Source organism: Antennarius striatus, chromosome 2 (assembly GCF_040054535.1).
Source record: "Antennarius striatus isolate MH-2024 chromosome 2, ASM4005453v1, whole genome shotgun sequence".
NCBI lineage: Eukaryota > Metazoa > Chordata > Actinopteri > Lophiiformes > Antennariidae > Antennarius > Antennarius striatus.
The window spans coordinates 17144271-17161882 of NC_090777.1; the positions used below are offsets into that span (position 1 = coordinate 17144271).

The 17612-nt window shown below is 40.2% G+C and overlaps 1 protein-coding gene across 6 annotated transcripts in view; it reads right to left on the reverse strand.

Annotated features, from left to right (window-relative positions):
* Positions 1-200: 200 nt before the first annotated feature.
* Positions 201-17612, reverse strand: part of LOC137611207 (forkhead box protein J3-like) — a 66898-nt gene continuing 49486 nt past the window's right edge. For all 6 annotated transcript variants that reach the window (XM_068339287.1, XM_068339315.1, XM_068339296.1 and 3 more), the window contains 7 exons: positions 15431-15589; positions 11303-11516; positions 8128-8403; positions 6070-6171; positions 4083-4355; positions 3525-3626; positions 201-2141 (listed from right to left, as the gene is read on the reverse strand). In XM_068339287.1, coding sequence (XP_068195388.1) covers positions 2017-2141; positions 3525-3626; positions 4083-4355; positions 6070-6171; positions 8128-8403; positions 11303-11516; positions 15431-15589 — 1251 coding nt within the window. In that variant the 3' untranslated portion in view covers positions 201-2016. The remainder of the gene's footprint in view (positions 2142-3524; positions 3627-4082; positions 4356-6069; positions 6172-8127; positions 8404-11302; positions 11517-15430; positions 15590-17612) is intronic.

Sequence of the window (17612 nt, forward strand, 5' to 3'; positions counted from 1 at the left end):
AGCTGCAAACCAAGCAGGGCTGAAAAACTTCTTTCAAGAAGCAAAATTGTGTTATTCTGTCATTTTATGTGATTGGAAATTTTTAACCACATTTAGACTCAGCTATAAGCGCAGGAACTTGTCCCACAAAGTTTTTTTTTTGTGAGGCCGCTAATTCAACATGCAATGAAATAACAACAGCAGATGCAAGGTTAGCGCAGTAAAAATGGTCAATGACAATTTAATAAACACTGAAACAGATTTTAACTCTTCAACCATCATACACAGATTTTTATGACAAACAATAACTCCAATGTCATTTTTTCTTACTATTTACAATATATTGGAGGTATATACATACTCCTGTCTCCTGAAGGGCAAATAACAAAATACATTTTATCCATTTGCTGCTTTCTTTCTTTTTTTTTTTTTTTTTATCAGTCTGTGTTTTTCATGGTCAAACAGGAGAGACATTCTGTTATTTACAGAGACAACAACACACACACATACAGGATATATATGCTGGTCACTGTAATACAGCATTTAATGGTGATAATAGGATGAGTTTAGGAGTATTTTTCTTTTTCTTTCACAATGAAACCTTGTATTGACCAACAATCACTGAGATCACTTCCAAAGCAAAGACCACTTTATTTCTCTTTATTTCGCTGTGTACCCACTTAATTTAAAGAAATGTACGAACTTTAACGTCTATTTTTTCGTATGGAACTGCATGAAAAGAAAATTAGAGAAGACTATACAATTGTTACAGACAGACAAATTAAACAACACGGTAAAAAAGTCAAGCATTTCAAAAATGTGTTTAGTCTTTGCTCCCTTGCTGATCTATTATTCTTTTAAACAAAGAAATAAAATGTTCACTGCTTTACTTTTCTCATTCATTAGATTAAATTCTGTTTGTCATTGTTCAAAAAAATGCTTCGCGTCTCCCAAATAAGGTGTCATAAAGTAACTTTCAACGCCTGGTCGTAACTCCCCCAAAACGAAAATACCTTGAAAAAACAAGATTTCAAAACTGCCGAAAGAGTCCAAGTCTAGCCAGTGTCTCATCTTCATTTTAATTAGTTGCTGTTTTTTGAGCTGCTGAAAAACATATTCCACAGTATTTAAATCAATTAGCTTATAAACTGACAAATGAAGATAAACTTTTTGAAGAGGAGGCTCGTTGTTTGCCAACAGGAAGTAAACACTGACAGCACCGAACAACACACATTAACCTCACACACTAACACCTAAATGGCTTTGTGGTCTGACATATTTATTGGATGTAACACCCTGAGAACATGGCACTATGCACTGTTCCACACAATTAAAATGGTAAAATAAATTGTGCAATGTGACAGAACAAAGACTTAAAACAAAAAAGAAATGGTGGTGCATAGAAATTGTTTTAGGCAAAGCAAGCTATGTGTTGCTCAATTTGACCAGCAGGTGGTGCTCTACTCATCGGGTGCTAAGGTGATTGTTTCCTCTCCTGACAGCAGTTGTTTGGATCCACTGCCAGAGATGTGCTGTATTCCAGTGGAAAAAAATATTACTGATGAAATGACTGGACCTGCTGAATGTGTGCGAGAGAAGCTTCGAATGGTTTTCTGCAGTGAGGTTGGTGAAGACGGTTTCTATGCATTTCAAACAAGTTCTCAATCTTTGCAGAGGCTGGACACGAAAGATTCAAACAATTCACAGACAATTTGACAACATTTGGCGACTTGTAACCCTGTTGGCACTGAAGGGGACAAAGTTTGAGAGAGTTCAGAGAGCTTCAGACGTCCTTTTGCTTTGGACAATGTATGTTCACATCTTGGCTTGATCTAATCCTGTGAAAGGATTGTTTTTTTTCAATGATTGTCTTTAGAATCATCCACCTTATATTAAAAAAAGGCTTGCAAGATCAGAAAATGGACTTCGCTTTATTTTCTGTTGGATTGTCGTCTGTCTTTTCACACAGGCGAGTGGGTCGACCAGTTCCTCATCTCACCAGTCATCACATGTCTCTCACCGTTCCAACGGTTCAGTTTAGACGATGGAGTCCCAGTCAAAGTCATCCTGGATGTCATCTGCCGTGAGCATCCGTCTCACCTGGAAGTGTCCCAGAGGCAGCCTGAGTTGATGCTGCTGCTGGCTCAGCTGGCTGAGGTGGCCTGAACACGGACAGAGAGTGGAACTTTTGACTAACTTTAAACTCACCGTCACTGATAGATACTCTTGAGTGGGATGAAGAAGCATGAGAATGAATGTTCAACTCCACCATTTAAAGTATTATCAACAAAACTGGTGGACGATGGTAAATTGATGAGTTGCCACTTGCTTCAGTATCTTTAAAAAACTCTGAAGAAGTCTGTTTTACATAGATGTTTCAGCTATATAATAAGAGTGTTGGGTAATTATATTGTGGTGCATTTTGCATGCAGTGAGAATCTTTATCTTCACAAGCATATTCTGAGCTGCCCTTAATACAGCAGCATCATTTACCAGACTGAAAGCTGTGGTGAACAGTTCTCCAGCAGCAGGAAACAAAAACGCTTTGATGCAGTGGAGAAACTGTGATACTTAATCAATTACATTGAAGCTGGAGTGGAAATAGCTGCAGAGACGAGCACAAGTATGTTGATATTGATAAGCGTGCGAATGTAAAAAATTATATCTCCTTCCTCCTACACCGCTCCTCTGAACCCATGAATGCACACCTACCGGCCAGGTGTCTCCCAGCTCCAGCTGGGAGACACGTGTGTGAATGTTTTGGTTTGGTGTTGACTGACAGACATTCGTTCCAGATAAGCAGATATCCAACCAAAACCCTCCCCCATGGAGCACCACATCATTGTCTGCATGGTTACCACTTTTGTGTCTCACTAACGTGTAAGGAAAAACCCAAATAAAGCATTCTGGACATGAACAATAAACATATTCATTGTTAGTAATAGCAATTTTGGCTGCAATTTTTCTTTTGTTTTTGTGTGAGTAGATCACAAATAGCTTTGACAACAAATCCACCTGACCTTGTAGAAATGCAAAACGAGGGTGAGGGCTAACCGCTCATGAATACATGGGTACATAAACAGAAGAAAAGTCATCCCATCATTTCATGTGGGCTGAATGAAAAGTTGGATATACCTATTACATTATGAATATTATTACTACTATTGCTCATAATTGGTCAGTGCATTTGATTTACTGACAGCTGTTTGGAAGTTGAAATATTTTTAAAATTTAGTTGTGTATTTTTTAACAAAATGTAACTCCTTTTATTCCACCCTCTGAGCTGATCTATGTCATTCACATATTGAAAATCATAGTTTGTTCTCAAACGCAGGTCAAACCTACAGTGACACAATCCAACCTTAAGAAATAGTTCTTGCTTTTCTTGGTTAATGTAATTACTATTAAATACGGATATATAAATACGAGATACTGGAAAAACAGGTAGACTCATGATACTCTCAAGCACACATGGCTATAAATCTACATGCACAAATTTAAAATCAATTTCTATACAACGTATTTTCTGAAGGTGAAAGAGTAACCTGTCATGGCGGGGGCCGTGCTGCTCATGGGAGGTATGTGGGGGTATCCTGGTGGGCCCATCAAAGAGGAAATGCTCTGTCTGGAGTCCATGTACATGTTCCCTGTGGGAGAAAATTCAAAAGGCAGTGACTTACTGTCAGATTAGTTGGTACATACATTGGTGTCTTCACAGCCATAACGTTCACAGATAGCTTTACTACCTTATGCTAAGCTGGAGGAATCCTACAGAATGTACTGTCTCTCTCTGGATTTCCCACTGGTGAAATAAAGCCTCTTCTTCATATCTCCAGCTGCCATGAAGCTGACAACATCCACATTACCTTTGTAAATCCATAATGGTTGATAATAACGGCGCAGTGGGGAGAGAGGCTATAATTCAACAGCAGGGAGCTGGAGAGCAACAACCTGACTATTTGGAAATATTCTGGTTTTAGTGAGGTGTTCCACTTTTAAATTTAAGGGGGATGTGTTTTATTACATTTGTGTTACTTCTTCACTAAATTCTTGTGTAGTCACCTGCAGTAAAACACGAGTGCAGTCTGGCTGTATTCACTGACCCGTGGTGATGTGTTGGTTGTGTTGGCCGTGTTGCCCATGCTGATTGTGCTGGCTGGCCTTGGGGTGCATCGCCCCGTGTGGCTGAGCTGGATGCTGCGCCACTCCTGGTGCTGCCGTGTGCTGAACCTGAGCTTGTGGGTGGGCCGTGCCTTGAGGGGGGATCACCCCTGTGGCTGTGAAGAATTGGTTAATGGAAGAGCACAGATCAGCCATCTGGGCAGCGTCCAGCGACCAGTTGTTGAGCTCCGCTTGTCGCATGCTCTCCTTCAGACCTGGAAAACAGAGGAGGTGAACATGACGGTTGGTGCTGAGCCTTTTTCGTTTGTGGAACCTCATCTATCCACAGACGCAACTTCAACGGAACATTAGATTAAATATCTGGTACCTGGTAGAGGTTACCAAGTATTTAATTTTTGTTCAGTTACCAAGTATTTATTCAATGTTCTGTTGAAGTTGCTTCTGCGGAAAGTTATGCAACATGTGGAAAGCTGGACGGGAAACACAGCAGTACCCTAACGACAGTGATGACGACAGTACAATCGTACTAAAACTAAAATTATACATGACAATTAAAATGACCTACTTGGATTGTCATAGGAAACACATTCTGTGTCAGTGTGAACAGTGTGTATTTTGGGTTTCCAGTGTTCATGTTGGGAGTATTGAAGATGTGTGAGGACAAAAATTAGGTTTAATACAGGGTTAAGATTGAAAATTGTAATAAGCAGAAAGTGTCTTCGTGTTTGTATCACAGCGTTGTCTTTCTAAATGAAGCCCAATCTTATGGCAGCTCAGATCAAATCTTGAAATGATAGTAACACGTCTTTAACAACAGTCGGTGTCTCTCCTGTTCACACTTGAGAAGACACAAACCCTCCCACGAACACTTCCACCTCTTAGTTACAAAAACCACACTGATGCTCCTGTTCTGAAATGTAATTCGTACAGCTTATGTTTGGAAGCTCGGTGCCTGTTCTTTGGAGGTGAGCCAGAGATGCTGGAGGATGGCATTCTGGCGGTGTGAGGGAGGTCAAGCACTGCAGGACGACAGAGGCAGTGGGGCCTGTGTGTTATAAGACCAGCCGTTGTCATCCATCATGTGCGGATGTTGCTGACTTTGTGCACTGACCGTGATAAGAGGCTGTTACTGAGCCGGGGCCTAATTGGATTATACACATCATACAATTCAGAGGGAGGGCGAGGGTGTGCGTGTGTGTGTGTGTGTGTGTGTGTGTGTGTGTGTGTGTGTGTGTGTGTGTGTGTGTGTGTGAGGAAGGCAGAGAAACACAGCGGCAACCTTCTCTGTTGCAGGATAACTTTTATTAGACCAGTGCTATTACAGCACTGGATATTATAATGCTGTGCCTCAAGGGTGACTTTATATGAAGGCGCAGAGAGGAATCATAATGGTTTAATCAAAGAAACTGATCAGCATCACAAGCATTCTATCAATTATCACTGTATGAAACAGGCTGTAGCAGTCAGTTCTCTAAATGTTCATTTCAGATGCTGTTCACACTGATGATCTCATGACTCTTGGTGTGTGTGTGTGTGTGTGTGTGTGTGTGTGTGTGTGTGTGTGTGTGTGTGTGTGTGTGTGTGTGTGTGTGTGTGTGTGTGTGTGTGTGTGTGTGTGTGTGTTTGTGTGTGTATGTGTGCAGCATTGTTTTTATTAGAAATATTCAGGATGAGGGTGATATGCAGAACATTTGAAACTATGAGGTGAGAACAGAGCAATAAGATGCTACCTAAGGGATGAAATTATTGTCTCTTCTCACACATTTTTGCTCAACTGATCCTTCGACTGGTCCTGGCCTCACTTCCCCCAACCACCCTTCCCCCTCCCCGTCTCTCTCTCTCTCTCTGGGTCTCCTTGGAATAAACTTGGAATGAACTTGACAAAAACATATAGCATGTAAACAAGATAGCACCAAGGAACATTGATAAGCAGCATAAATATACCATCAATAATGAACAGTCATTCACCTTGAAATGGGGAAAGGTCCACGTCCGCCCAATTGTAGCTGGTAGCAATACGACAACTCTCCTTTAGCCAGTCCAAGTTAGGGTACCAGTCTGATGACAACCCTGGAAGAGAACATGCATACACGCACGCACGCACGCACACACACAGGCAGGCAGGCAGGCACTCACGCACGCACGCACACACGCACACACACACACACACACACACACAAAATGTTGTTAGTTAAGTCATGGAGCATGATTATATTTCACTGTTCATAATGTGGATGACAATTTCCCAAAGCCACATTTTCAGATTATTTGTTCTGTCTAACAGCTAAATTCCAAAAGATATTTGCAGACTTTTAATTATACAGTAAATCCCATAAAATGTAGAACACAAAGATTGGGGTCATCAACAGTCTGATCAGTGTGACAGTGTTGAATGATCTGAAACAGCTGATCCTGTTGGTCTCTGCAGCTGAACACAGGGTTGTGTGACTCCTTTGCACAAACATTCAAGCCTTAGATGTCCTGAAAAAAAGAGATGCTTTTCAAGCATCAACACAAACTACACAAAAATCCTTTCTGAGGTCATGGATTACAGACTGAGGGGCTGCTTTCCTTCATCCTTAGTTTGGTTGAGGGGAATACAAACCAAGGTATCATATTTCTTTATAAATTCTAGGACAAACTTTGTTTTTTCAACTTAAAAAAGTTTATCTGGATCCTGTCCTGTTTTGAAATTTATATAATTCTAATTATTAATGTTGATACATATCTGAATTAAAAAGAGAAATGCATTTATTAATGTGGCTTTGACATAAAGGAAAATCATTTTCATCATCAATACTGTATTTGTGAAAAAGTGAACTCCACTGTAGGCTGTGTGGCTCCTTTCATAAGAATCAGTAAAAAGGTGCCGAGTGGGACGATATGGTATTTGGATTCAGGTGCAGTTCCTGGTCATTTCTTATAAATACTGGGAGGTGACTGATGCTGGTTCACTGAATTCAAACTGGAATGAATATATGAATAAAGCACAACTTCTGGAAAGGACTGAGGTTGGAAACACGCAAGCAAATTCCAGGTTCATGCTTCCTACAAAGTTTTGAGATTATATCTGAAGGAAAATACTCTTATTACACTTATCATTTGAATTAATAATAAATATATTTGAACTCATTCATTATCAGATTCTGGATTAACTCAGCAGCAATGAAATATCCCAAATGAAGTCTTGATCTAAAAGAATTTATAACAGGACGATTTGGTAATCGTGTTCACACTGCAGATAGAAATAAAAGTAAAATTAAATAAAAATCTTCACATACACTATTTGAGTTGTATATGATACAAATATTTGTCTTCTTTCTTACTTCAGTAACACATTTCATTGTATTCCACCCTGCCTTAACACGTTACAAATATGGCCAATAAAGCAGAAGCCACCCTGGTATCAGAGAGGCAGAACAATATTCTGGAGACGGCTTCCCCTACGATGCGTTCACTGTATAGCACAGCGTCGGAAAAACACCTAGCTGCTGCTGACTGGGGAGCATTAACTCTCCAGAATATGAATTTGATTACCCACGCGTCAAGCCCTGCAGGAGTTCCTCCATTGAAACGTACTCTAAATTTGTTATTTTCATTGTGGTTTATATTTGTAGCCGTTCATTAATGAGTTAAAACCAGATTGATGTAACAGTGAGGACTATACAGCCTCACGCTATAAAGCAAAATAAATTAGCTGTGTGGACACATCTGAAGTTCTTTTCCCAACTGGGAGCCTTTATTGCCATCAGAAGTTCCTTATATCTCCTACTTAACCAATTAAAACAGAAGACTGACATTAACGCTTTTCTCGCTTGGCTGCTCATACGATGTGAATAACAATATCAACCCAGGCTCACGGGTGCAGTAAGGGAACCATTTTTTCCCCATACTAAACTCAAGGAAACAAAGTGATTTATGTGGAATGATGTTGAACTATTATTGACAAGCCTGACTACAAGCACTGTTGATTGTAAACTCTTCTTAAGGATTATTTGAGGGTCAGTCTGGTGGCTCTGCTCTCACCTGTTGAGGGGCAGCTCTGTCCGGTGTGACTCTGGTGAGAAAGAGACGGGTGTTGGGGATGAGCAGGATGCTGTTGGTGTTGGCCGTGCCCCTGGTGTTGGCTGTGTGTGGAGTGAGGGGAGAGGTGCTGCTGAGAGTGATGGGTGTGGTGCGTCGCCTGACCGTGGTTGTGTTGGTGATGGTGGCTGCTGCTGCTGCTTCCTGCGCCGGGAGAGTGCTGGTAGGAGCAGGCAGTCCGGCTCTGCTGGGTGGAATCACCAGACAAACCCATCAAACCTGCGAAAGGCGGAGAAAAAACAAAAGTAACTATCACAGACAGAGACAACAATCAAGAAAACAGCTAAAAACTGAAGCAAAAATAATAGAGAAAAAACAGACTAGAGGTATACTCGTGTGTCAGGGTCACCACTGCTGGAGAAGGAATCACTCACTCTCAAAGGTTAATTATTTAATGAGAAAAATACGACTTTGGGACACACGACCACCAAGACTGATTTATTTAAAGGTTCAGGTCCCTATAAATCCAAAGGCATTAACTGGTAATATGATATGACCGAAGCCCTCCACTATGCTCGGCAGAGCTATAAGCACCGAAAAAGACTGTTACACAAAGTTATAGATTGATTATGTATTATTAATGCTGTTTGTGTCTTATTTTATTTAAAATGCGTAACTGGTACAATAGCTAAATAAATACTTTCTCAGTTTTACAATGTACTGGATGAAATTACCAGGGATTTTTAGACAAAGAAAAATTAAGTCACGTCATGTCATTAGCTAAAACCCTTCCATTTGATTAAATATTTAAATTAGAAGGATCTGGATCTTTATGTGAATATGTACCAGATTTAAATTGTTGATGACCAACACTTCTAAAAATGCCTGTTTGTTTTTTTCCCAAAGATGTATTTTCGACTGAGAAATTTAAGAAAATGTTGACATGCACTTTTGCAATGTTCCAGAATGTTAAAAAGACAAATTTGGATGGACAATTTTATCTGAATCTGACCAAAATAATCAGTTTCATAGAAATTAATTTGAAAGCTTTTTATTAATCCTGCCAATAAAATAGACTGGGGAATGGAGGAGATATGCGTTAGTCATGTGATGAACAGTCTGTATTTATGTTTGGGTTTCAGGTTTAATTCAAGTAAATTTACCATAATTGCAGTGTTTGCATTGGACAACAACAAGTAGCTGCAAATAATGCAATGATTGAAGTCCAGATGCCACTCTGTCCCTCATTATGAAATCTCTCACACAAGAACAAAAGCAACTTCCTCGTGCAGGTTTTCTTGGAGTTTCCACTTCCTGATGTATGGACAGTAGAAGCATCTTGTTAGTGGTTTCTGAACAGACATCTACAAAGTGAGTATTATCTCCTTCACTCCCAATCTTACATACTGCCAACTGCAGAATCTTTATACAGCTCAGCTCATCAATAATACTTTGCAAGTCGTTCGTCAGGTGCAGAGTTGGACCACAGTCGAGCTGTTCCTGCTTCTGATCTGCCATACTGTACATCATTATTTTGGAGCTTACCTCAAGATGAATGTAAATCATATTTATAATTACACACAGTTTTGAACAGTCAGCTAAGGTTGGGCATAAAGATGATTATTATGTGTAGTCAGAAACTTCAATTCTTTCCATACATTCTTTGGTTAAAGGTGATGGGTTTTTTTTACTTTGTTTTTTTTGTTTTGTTTTTTGTTGTATTTTGTCTCGTCTCTTTTGCCCCTTTTTTATGTCTTGCTTATCATTAAAAGACAGAAACATGCTAAACAGTAGTCTTATGATCTCTTCAAAGATCAGTGGACGGACATAGATCTGCTATAGTTGGGATTTTAAAACACAAAATTAGAAGGAAATCAATCTGAGTACATCCTGTCGAGATATTTTTTACAGCAGTTATTCTTTTCTCATTGCCATATCTCTGATGAATGTTCGCTGATAGAAATCATTTATTTATGATTCATTTGCACCTATTTACCTGCACTGGATATGTTTTTCCTCCTCATTCAGCGCACCGGTGTTGTGGGGGCTGTGATGTCTCACAGGGACAAATAAAGTTTTTCTAGAGTGAAATGAAATGATGAGCCCCCTGCCACGTGTAGCACTGTGGATTTTATTTGACATGAGGGATAATAGATTATGACTGAAGCTGGTTTCTAAAATCAGTTTTCACGCTCCACCTTGCATGCTGATGGAAGGATGAAGTTCTGCCAGAAAATGAATGCAACACCACCTGACTCAATTACAGTGTGTTGTGTGGTCTTTGACTCGCTGCATTTTACCAAGGATGACAATGTGCCCTGCTGTCTGGCTGACTCACTGTGACTCAGACTCTCAAAGACAATGACTGCTGATACTGTTTCCCGATAAGCCCTCACACTTCAGGGCCCCTTCAAGGATCGACTGAATTCATTTTCTTTTCCTTTTGTTTCCTTCTTGCTCTCTGTGCCTTGTATTTTCTTACCCGGCTAATATTCCCATTGTTTTATCTTTTCTGCTTCTGCACCCCTGACCACTAATTGAAAGGGGCCGTGTCCTCAGGGTGAATCAAGGCGGCAGTGGCGAAGCTCAGCCGAGCGCATCAATCTCCTCAACTGCAGACAAATACGTGTCTGTGTACAGACAGAGGAAAGCTGGGGAGGGAAGGTGATAGGAGGGTGGTGAAATGGTGGGGGGTCCAAGAGGGAGCTGGCCTAGTGACCTGAAAGCTTTAGGAAGCAATTAGCAAGATGCTACGCAAACTTTAGAACCAATCTAATTAGCTGTTATCAAAGCTGCAGAACCCTTTGCTTTGCTCGGCTGCAGATGTTTCTCAAACTTTTTTCTCCTTCTGTTGAATTCTTTCCCTTAATTGCCTTTATTCATTTGACTGAGCGAGCCGTAAAATGCAGATATGCAGAACAACAGATTGTTTTGTTTATTAAAATACAATAAAGTAGGAGTAGTGTGGTGGAGGTTAATACTGGAATAGTTTCACTATTCAGAAAGCAATGTTGAATTATTTGCAATTCATTAGGAGCTTAAGCTTGACGTTTAATTATTTGCATGAAGCCTGACATACATGTTTACAAGAATTTCTTATGCGTGTACTCATGTCAAAGATGCTGCACAGCGACACACAAAGAGATAATTCACATATAAAATAAGAGTCGACACCCACCTTGCTGTGAGAAAGAATGCTCGAAGACGCACTTGTAAAGACTGCGGAAAGAGGCGCTGAGGTCCTCAAAGTCCGAGAAACAGAGCTTGTTGTCCCGCGACTCCGAGACAGACAAACCATACTGGGGCTGTGGGGGAGGAGGGGGAGGCGGGGGAGGCTGCTGGGCGGGCTGAAGGCTCAGGGACTGGGAAGGGGTCTCTGAGTGGCTGCTCACCTTCAAGTGAGACAGGAAGAGAGAGATGAGAGGGTACTCAATTAAGGTACTTGTTTGGGAACAGAACAGAAATACTCAAAAATTTCTGCAAATGAATACAGGCTAACAGCACATTTCCCATAGATTAAACAGTAAAACATGATAGGACTGAGGTTTTCATCATTTATTGTGAAAAATCATTCATACGTGACTTTAGAGCAGCTGTGCCACTCCCTATCTAAAAACTTTTTGCCCAAAAAAAAAAATCTCCATTTTTATCAAACTAAATACATAAATAAAGAAGAAGAATAAGTATACTTTATTGATCCCCACAAGGGGAAATTACATGGTCACTCAGGTGTGTACATTTTTGTGTTAGTTTAACAGTCAGTGTATACAGGCCCCTGAAACACAGGACACAAGGGGGCCTGTAAGCATGCAGTTAGTACACAACATCTTAGTTAGTACATTTTCTGTAAAGCTAGGTTTATATTAGTCAACTAGATAATCACTGGATAATGAGCAGACAAACCTGATGTAAAATAAGAATAAAACGACAAAAAGTTTTTTGACACAAAATTAAGGCAGCAGACAAAATCAATACCATGCTGTAGCAAGTAAGGAATCTCAATCAATCTCATCTCAATTATTCTGATTGGGAAAGCTACACTGTAAAATAAATGAAAAGTAAAATTCAAATATAATCACATTCAGTCTCAAGAGATTTTATTATTTCCCAATTTTCCATTCAAATTTAATTACATTTTTACTTCAGACATGCACAATAATGACTAATCGAGTTTCAGCCATTGGAATGCAAATGTCTGCTGGCATTCATTGCATTCATAAAGTGACAAAAAAAACAAAGCTTCATATTTCTGCGCCACACTCTCTTTCTCCAGCCTCAGTCTAATCCCAGTTGTCACCTTCCTCGACATCCACCCTTGCAGACCAGAGCAATATGCGGTGAGCGGTGAGCCTCCCCAAACACGGGCAGCCTTTCCATCAACTTATGAGAGATCTCTTCCACTGATGCCACCAGTAATGACCGTCAGTAAGGGGGGGTATCACCTGCAGCGGGTAATGAGGCAGAACTAACCCTGATCCCACAGGACTAGACCGCATACAAGGTCTGAGGAGATGGAGGAGAGGGAAGACGGTGGGCGGGGGGGGGGGGGTGAAAACAAAGGACGACCTCTAGAAATGAGAGGTTAAACGAGATGAGATTGCGCTGACCTTTGCTAATGCAGGTGGGAGGTGAGTGGGGAAAATTGATTGATGGTAAAAAGGTGAGCAGCTGTTACAAGGGAAAATAATTAAGATTTGGTATTTTTCAGTGCTGCTATAATTTTGAGCGTGATGTTGTTGGACCGCGAATAGCCTTTAAGATTGTCTTATATTTGCTTTAAAGGGACAAGCAGGAACATTCTGCTGGAATAAGAAATTTACTACGAGTCTATCAAAATGCTCTATAATTACTGTATATTAGAATGAATGGTGATTTCATGACTGTAGGTGGAATCATTTGAGTTACAGAATAAACTATTTAAATTAAACAAATTAAAGGATTTACAAAAGCAATAGAGCAACCTTTAATGAAACTATTCTTTATCCCCAGGGAACATGAATCTAATGAAATTACAAAAGGAAAAATAAAGTGTCCAAATGGAACTGTTCTGGAGAGCATGAATGTTCTTATTCCTTCATATTAAGAATGTGGGTCGTCCACAAATAGATGTTCTACAAGAAAGAATATACAGCCAGGAAAAAGATTAGGATTTATCTTCCAGGGATCACAAATAATCAACAAAGTTTAAGAATACTTAAAAATAGATCAAGATACTGATCATGAAAACTCTTGATATAGCATCAATGACTTTGAAAACCTTTGAATTACCGATATGAACGTTTATTGGTATAAAACTGTAAACTGTATATCCATAAATATGTATATATGTATGTATCTTTGAACCCCTCTTCCACTACTGTTTTTACTTATCCTATTGCTGTTTATCCTATTCTTACATTTTCTCTGAATGCTGCTGTGATTGTGAAAACGTCCCTACTGTAGGACAAATAAAGGATTATCTTATCTTATCATTTCATAGCATACACTGCCTGGCCAAAAAATAAGTCGCCATCAAAAAAAGTCACACCCTCTCATATTTTGTTGGACTGCATTTAGCTTTGATTACAGCATGTATTAACTGGGATATTGTTTTGATGAGTTCATGTAATATCACAAGAGTTATTTCCTTCCAGTGATGCGATATTTTTTCATATTTTTCATCAAGATCTTGCATTTATGATGATGGGGTCTGACCACTATGTAAAGCCATCTCCAGCACTCATTGAGATTCTTCTTTCAAAGAATCTCAATGAGTTTAAGGTCTGGACTCTGCGGTGGCAAATCCACGTATGAAAATGATGTCTCATGCTCCCTGAACCCCTCCCTCACAATTTTAGCCCAATAAATCCTGACATTGTCATCTTGGAATATTTCAAGATGTCAGGATCAGCCCTTCTTGTTCGCTATGGTGATGGACAGGCTGAGAGACGAAGTTAGACAGGAATCTCCATGGACTATGATGTTTGCAGATGACATTGTGATCTGTAGTGAGCGCAGGGAACAGGTGGAGGAGAAGCTAGAGAGGTGGAGGTTTGTCCTGGAAAGGAGAGGAATGAAGGTTAGCCACAGTAAGACAGAGTACATGTGTGTGAATGAGAGGGACCCAAGTGGAAGAGTGAGGTTACAGGGGGAAGAGATCAAGAAGGTGGAGGATTTTAAGTACCATGGGTCAACTGTTCAGAGCAATGGAGAGTGTAGAAAAGAGGTGAAGAAACGTGTACAGGCAGGATGAACGGGTGGAGAAAAGTGTAAGGTGTGATGTGTGACAGAAGAGTTTCAGCTAAAATGAAAGGAAAGGTGTACAAAACTGGTGAGACCAGCGATGTTGTTTGGTCTAGAGACAGTGTCACTGAAGAAAAGACAGGAGACAGAGCTGGAGGTAGCAGAGATGAAGATGCTGAGGTTCTCTCTGGGAGTGACCAGGATGGATAGAATCAGGAATGAGTACATCAGAGGGACAGCACATGTTAGAGGTTTTGGAGATAAAGTCAGAGAGGCCAGACTGAGATGGTTTGGACATGTCCAGAGGACAGATAGAGGATATATTGGTAGAAGGATACTGAGTTTTGAACTGCCAGGCAGGAGGCCTAGAGGAAGACCAAAGAGGAGGTTTATGGATGTAGTGAAAGAGGACATGAAGGTAGTTGATGTGAGAGAAGAGGATGCAGAAGACAGGGTTAGATGGAGGCAATTGATTCGCTGTGGCGACCCCTGAAGGGAAAAGCCGAAAGGAAAAGAAGAAGAAGTTCATACTGTCTTGCTGTTTTATCAAAGAATTCCAGGATATCCTTCAGGTTTATTCTTATTTGTCAATCCTGAGGGAGGACATGTAGTGCAAACATGATTGGTTACAAAACTGTTTTTGAATCTTTTTTCCCCTAAAATAGTTTGTCTGTATGTTGACTTCAACTATCCTTGTGACTGCTTGTCTGACTGCATGTTAATCCAACACATTGGTGATAAATCAACCTGTTCAACTATGATTTCTTATTACTTAGTCATTGAACTCAGTGTGACTTAAGGAGCCTGTTTTCTATCACTTCACTGATTTTCACTGATCAAATATGTCACTTTTTTTCTGGGAATTTCCTCATTGTACAGTGAAATGAGCATACTTCTTAATAGCTGCTTACATATTCCCCCTTTAGTCCAATGAAAGGACAGCAGATGTCTTTCCAGTCTACCTGTCCCTGAACGTGTAGTTCAGCAGCAGCATGAAATTATCTGCTGTCCATGTGCAAACTGACATAAGATAACCTGCAGGAATCATAAGACCGTCAGGTAAGGCACGAAGAAGCGTTCTTACTGGTGTGTAGCTATGCACGTTGCTGCCGCTGCTGACGCCGGTGTTCAGGTTGTTAAGGTTGACGGCAGCTAAACTCTGCTCTGAGAGGCTGTTGCTCAGGCTGCCGCCCAGACTCCCAGGGCTCTCGCTGCCTTCTGCTTCTGGGTTGTACAATGCTACCTACAAATGTAAAAACAAGGGGTCCATGTTAAAGTGACAGGCAGCCACACCATACCTACATTTTGATGCAATCCACCTGATGACCAGATTTAAAGGTAGCAGTTTGATTTATTTATTTATTTTTGTTCTGTCTCATTGCCAATTTTTCTAATTGTCCTCATTTTTATCCATTTGCCAATTCATATCAATGCTAAAGCAAAAGCTGCCCACCTCAAAAGTTACGCATGCACCATTAAGTTATGAGACAGCTCATGAGGTAAAATGGAAATTTAAGTGCTGGCTTATGTAAATTGGTCGATGCAAATTGGTTCTGCTGTCGCTTAACTGCACAGAAGCTACACTAATGACTATTTTTTTCCTTGAACATGGTGGTTTTGATTAAATGTCTTGACCCAGAGACCAGTGGGTTACTTCAGACATGATTTCATTGTCTAAGAGGTCGGCACCGAGAAAGACACGAGTTCTGCTTCAGAGTATTGTATACTGCCTTGTGGTGACAGATCACAAAGCTTCTAAAAGAAGTGCCTCAGGATTGCGATGAATTGCGTTTCTCTTGTTTTATTTGACTGTCACTGCTTATGAATCAAAGCGCCGGCATTTCCTCCAGGCTACATTTAATTGTATAGACAAATTTGAACTCATAGCCTTCGGGTGAGACAACATTAAAGGCTCTCTGATGCAGTGCCCTACCTGGTAGAACATGTTGTAGGTGGAAAAGAAGTGCTTTAAGAAGTAGGTTTTTATTTGATACTTCTTAAATCTCATTTTGGTAGATTGCTGACATCACAGTGAACATGCAATTCTAAATGACGCTTTTCTGCAGTGACAAATGAACTTTATGTGGTTTAACTTGAGCAGCTGAGGTTTATGTTGATATCGGCACTTTTAATGACAAAATAAACAGATAATGACCACCTCAAAACTTTTTTTAACTTCAGACTTCAGTTACAAAGAAATGTTTACCACAACCGTTCTCAAGTAAAACACTTCTTTTTTTTTTTTTTTTGGATCTTATGTGATAGCAAAGGATCTCCTCAGCCCAAACAGAATGAAACAAATGTATTACTGTCCGAGGCATGCTGTGGCAGGAGTGGGTGGATATCAGTGATGTGGGCCTCATCATGATTATCACCAAGGTCTTCATCTGCTTTTTTAAAATGAGCCCCTTTTAATGTGTATTAATAATGTGTCTGTGAATGAAACTGGATAAACATTTACAGCTGGTCACTAATGTAAATGTCAACATTGTGCTTTCACAGGGCAAATTGATGGACCTTTAGGGAACAGTAATGATATAACAGGCATCACCAAATGACAGACTGTCCGGACCTGTGACCACTCTATGAGGAATTCATGAGAATAGATCTTCTTGGCGTATTTTTACTGACGGTTGCGGCCATAGAAGGCGGGTGCTGCTACTCCAGTTAACACAATAGTAGCACCACTCAGTCCAGCCAATCGGATCTTTTATCTACCTGCGCGATCAACTCACCTGGAAGTGCCGATACCACTGTGAGCTAAACCGTTATAGCAGAGCGCAGAGGAAGGGAGACAGTGAGGACAGCATAGCTTGCTCGAAACAACGGGAGGTCATTTAGGAAAACTGCTGGTTAACAATGAGTGGACTGAGAAATGTATGTTTATTCTTCTGTAAGACAGTTCAAGAACATATTAACTCATATGGTCTGAACACGAAGCACTAATTAAAAATTGTAATGTAAAGCGCCATGACGAAACAAAGCACAGAGCTTTTGAGTAGAATTATCCCCTGAAGTCTAAGCTGAGGGCAAAATAACCAAGCAAAATGCAAACAAACGTTGACTAAAGGCATGGTGGATTTTGGGGCAACATAAAACATCTTTTAGTGATGGGACAGTTGTGAAGGAGTGATTATAAGCTGTTGTTGAGAGATTGTTTGAGGGGAAAACAGAAAGATGGGATGTGTGAAAAAAATTCAAACAAATCCCGATATCAGCTTCAACAGCAACCAGAAAATCTGAAAATCTGAAATATTAACAGCTTG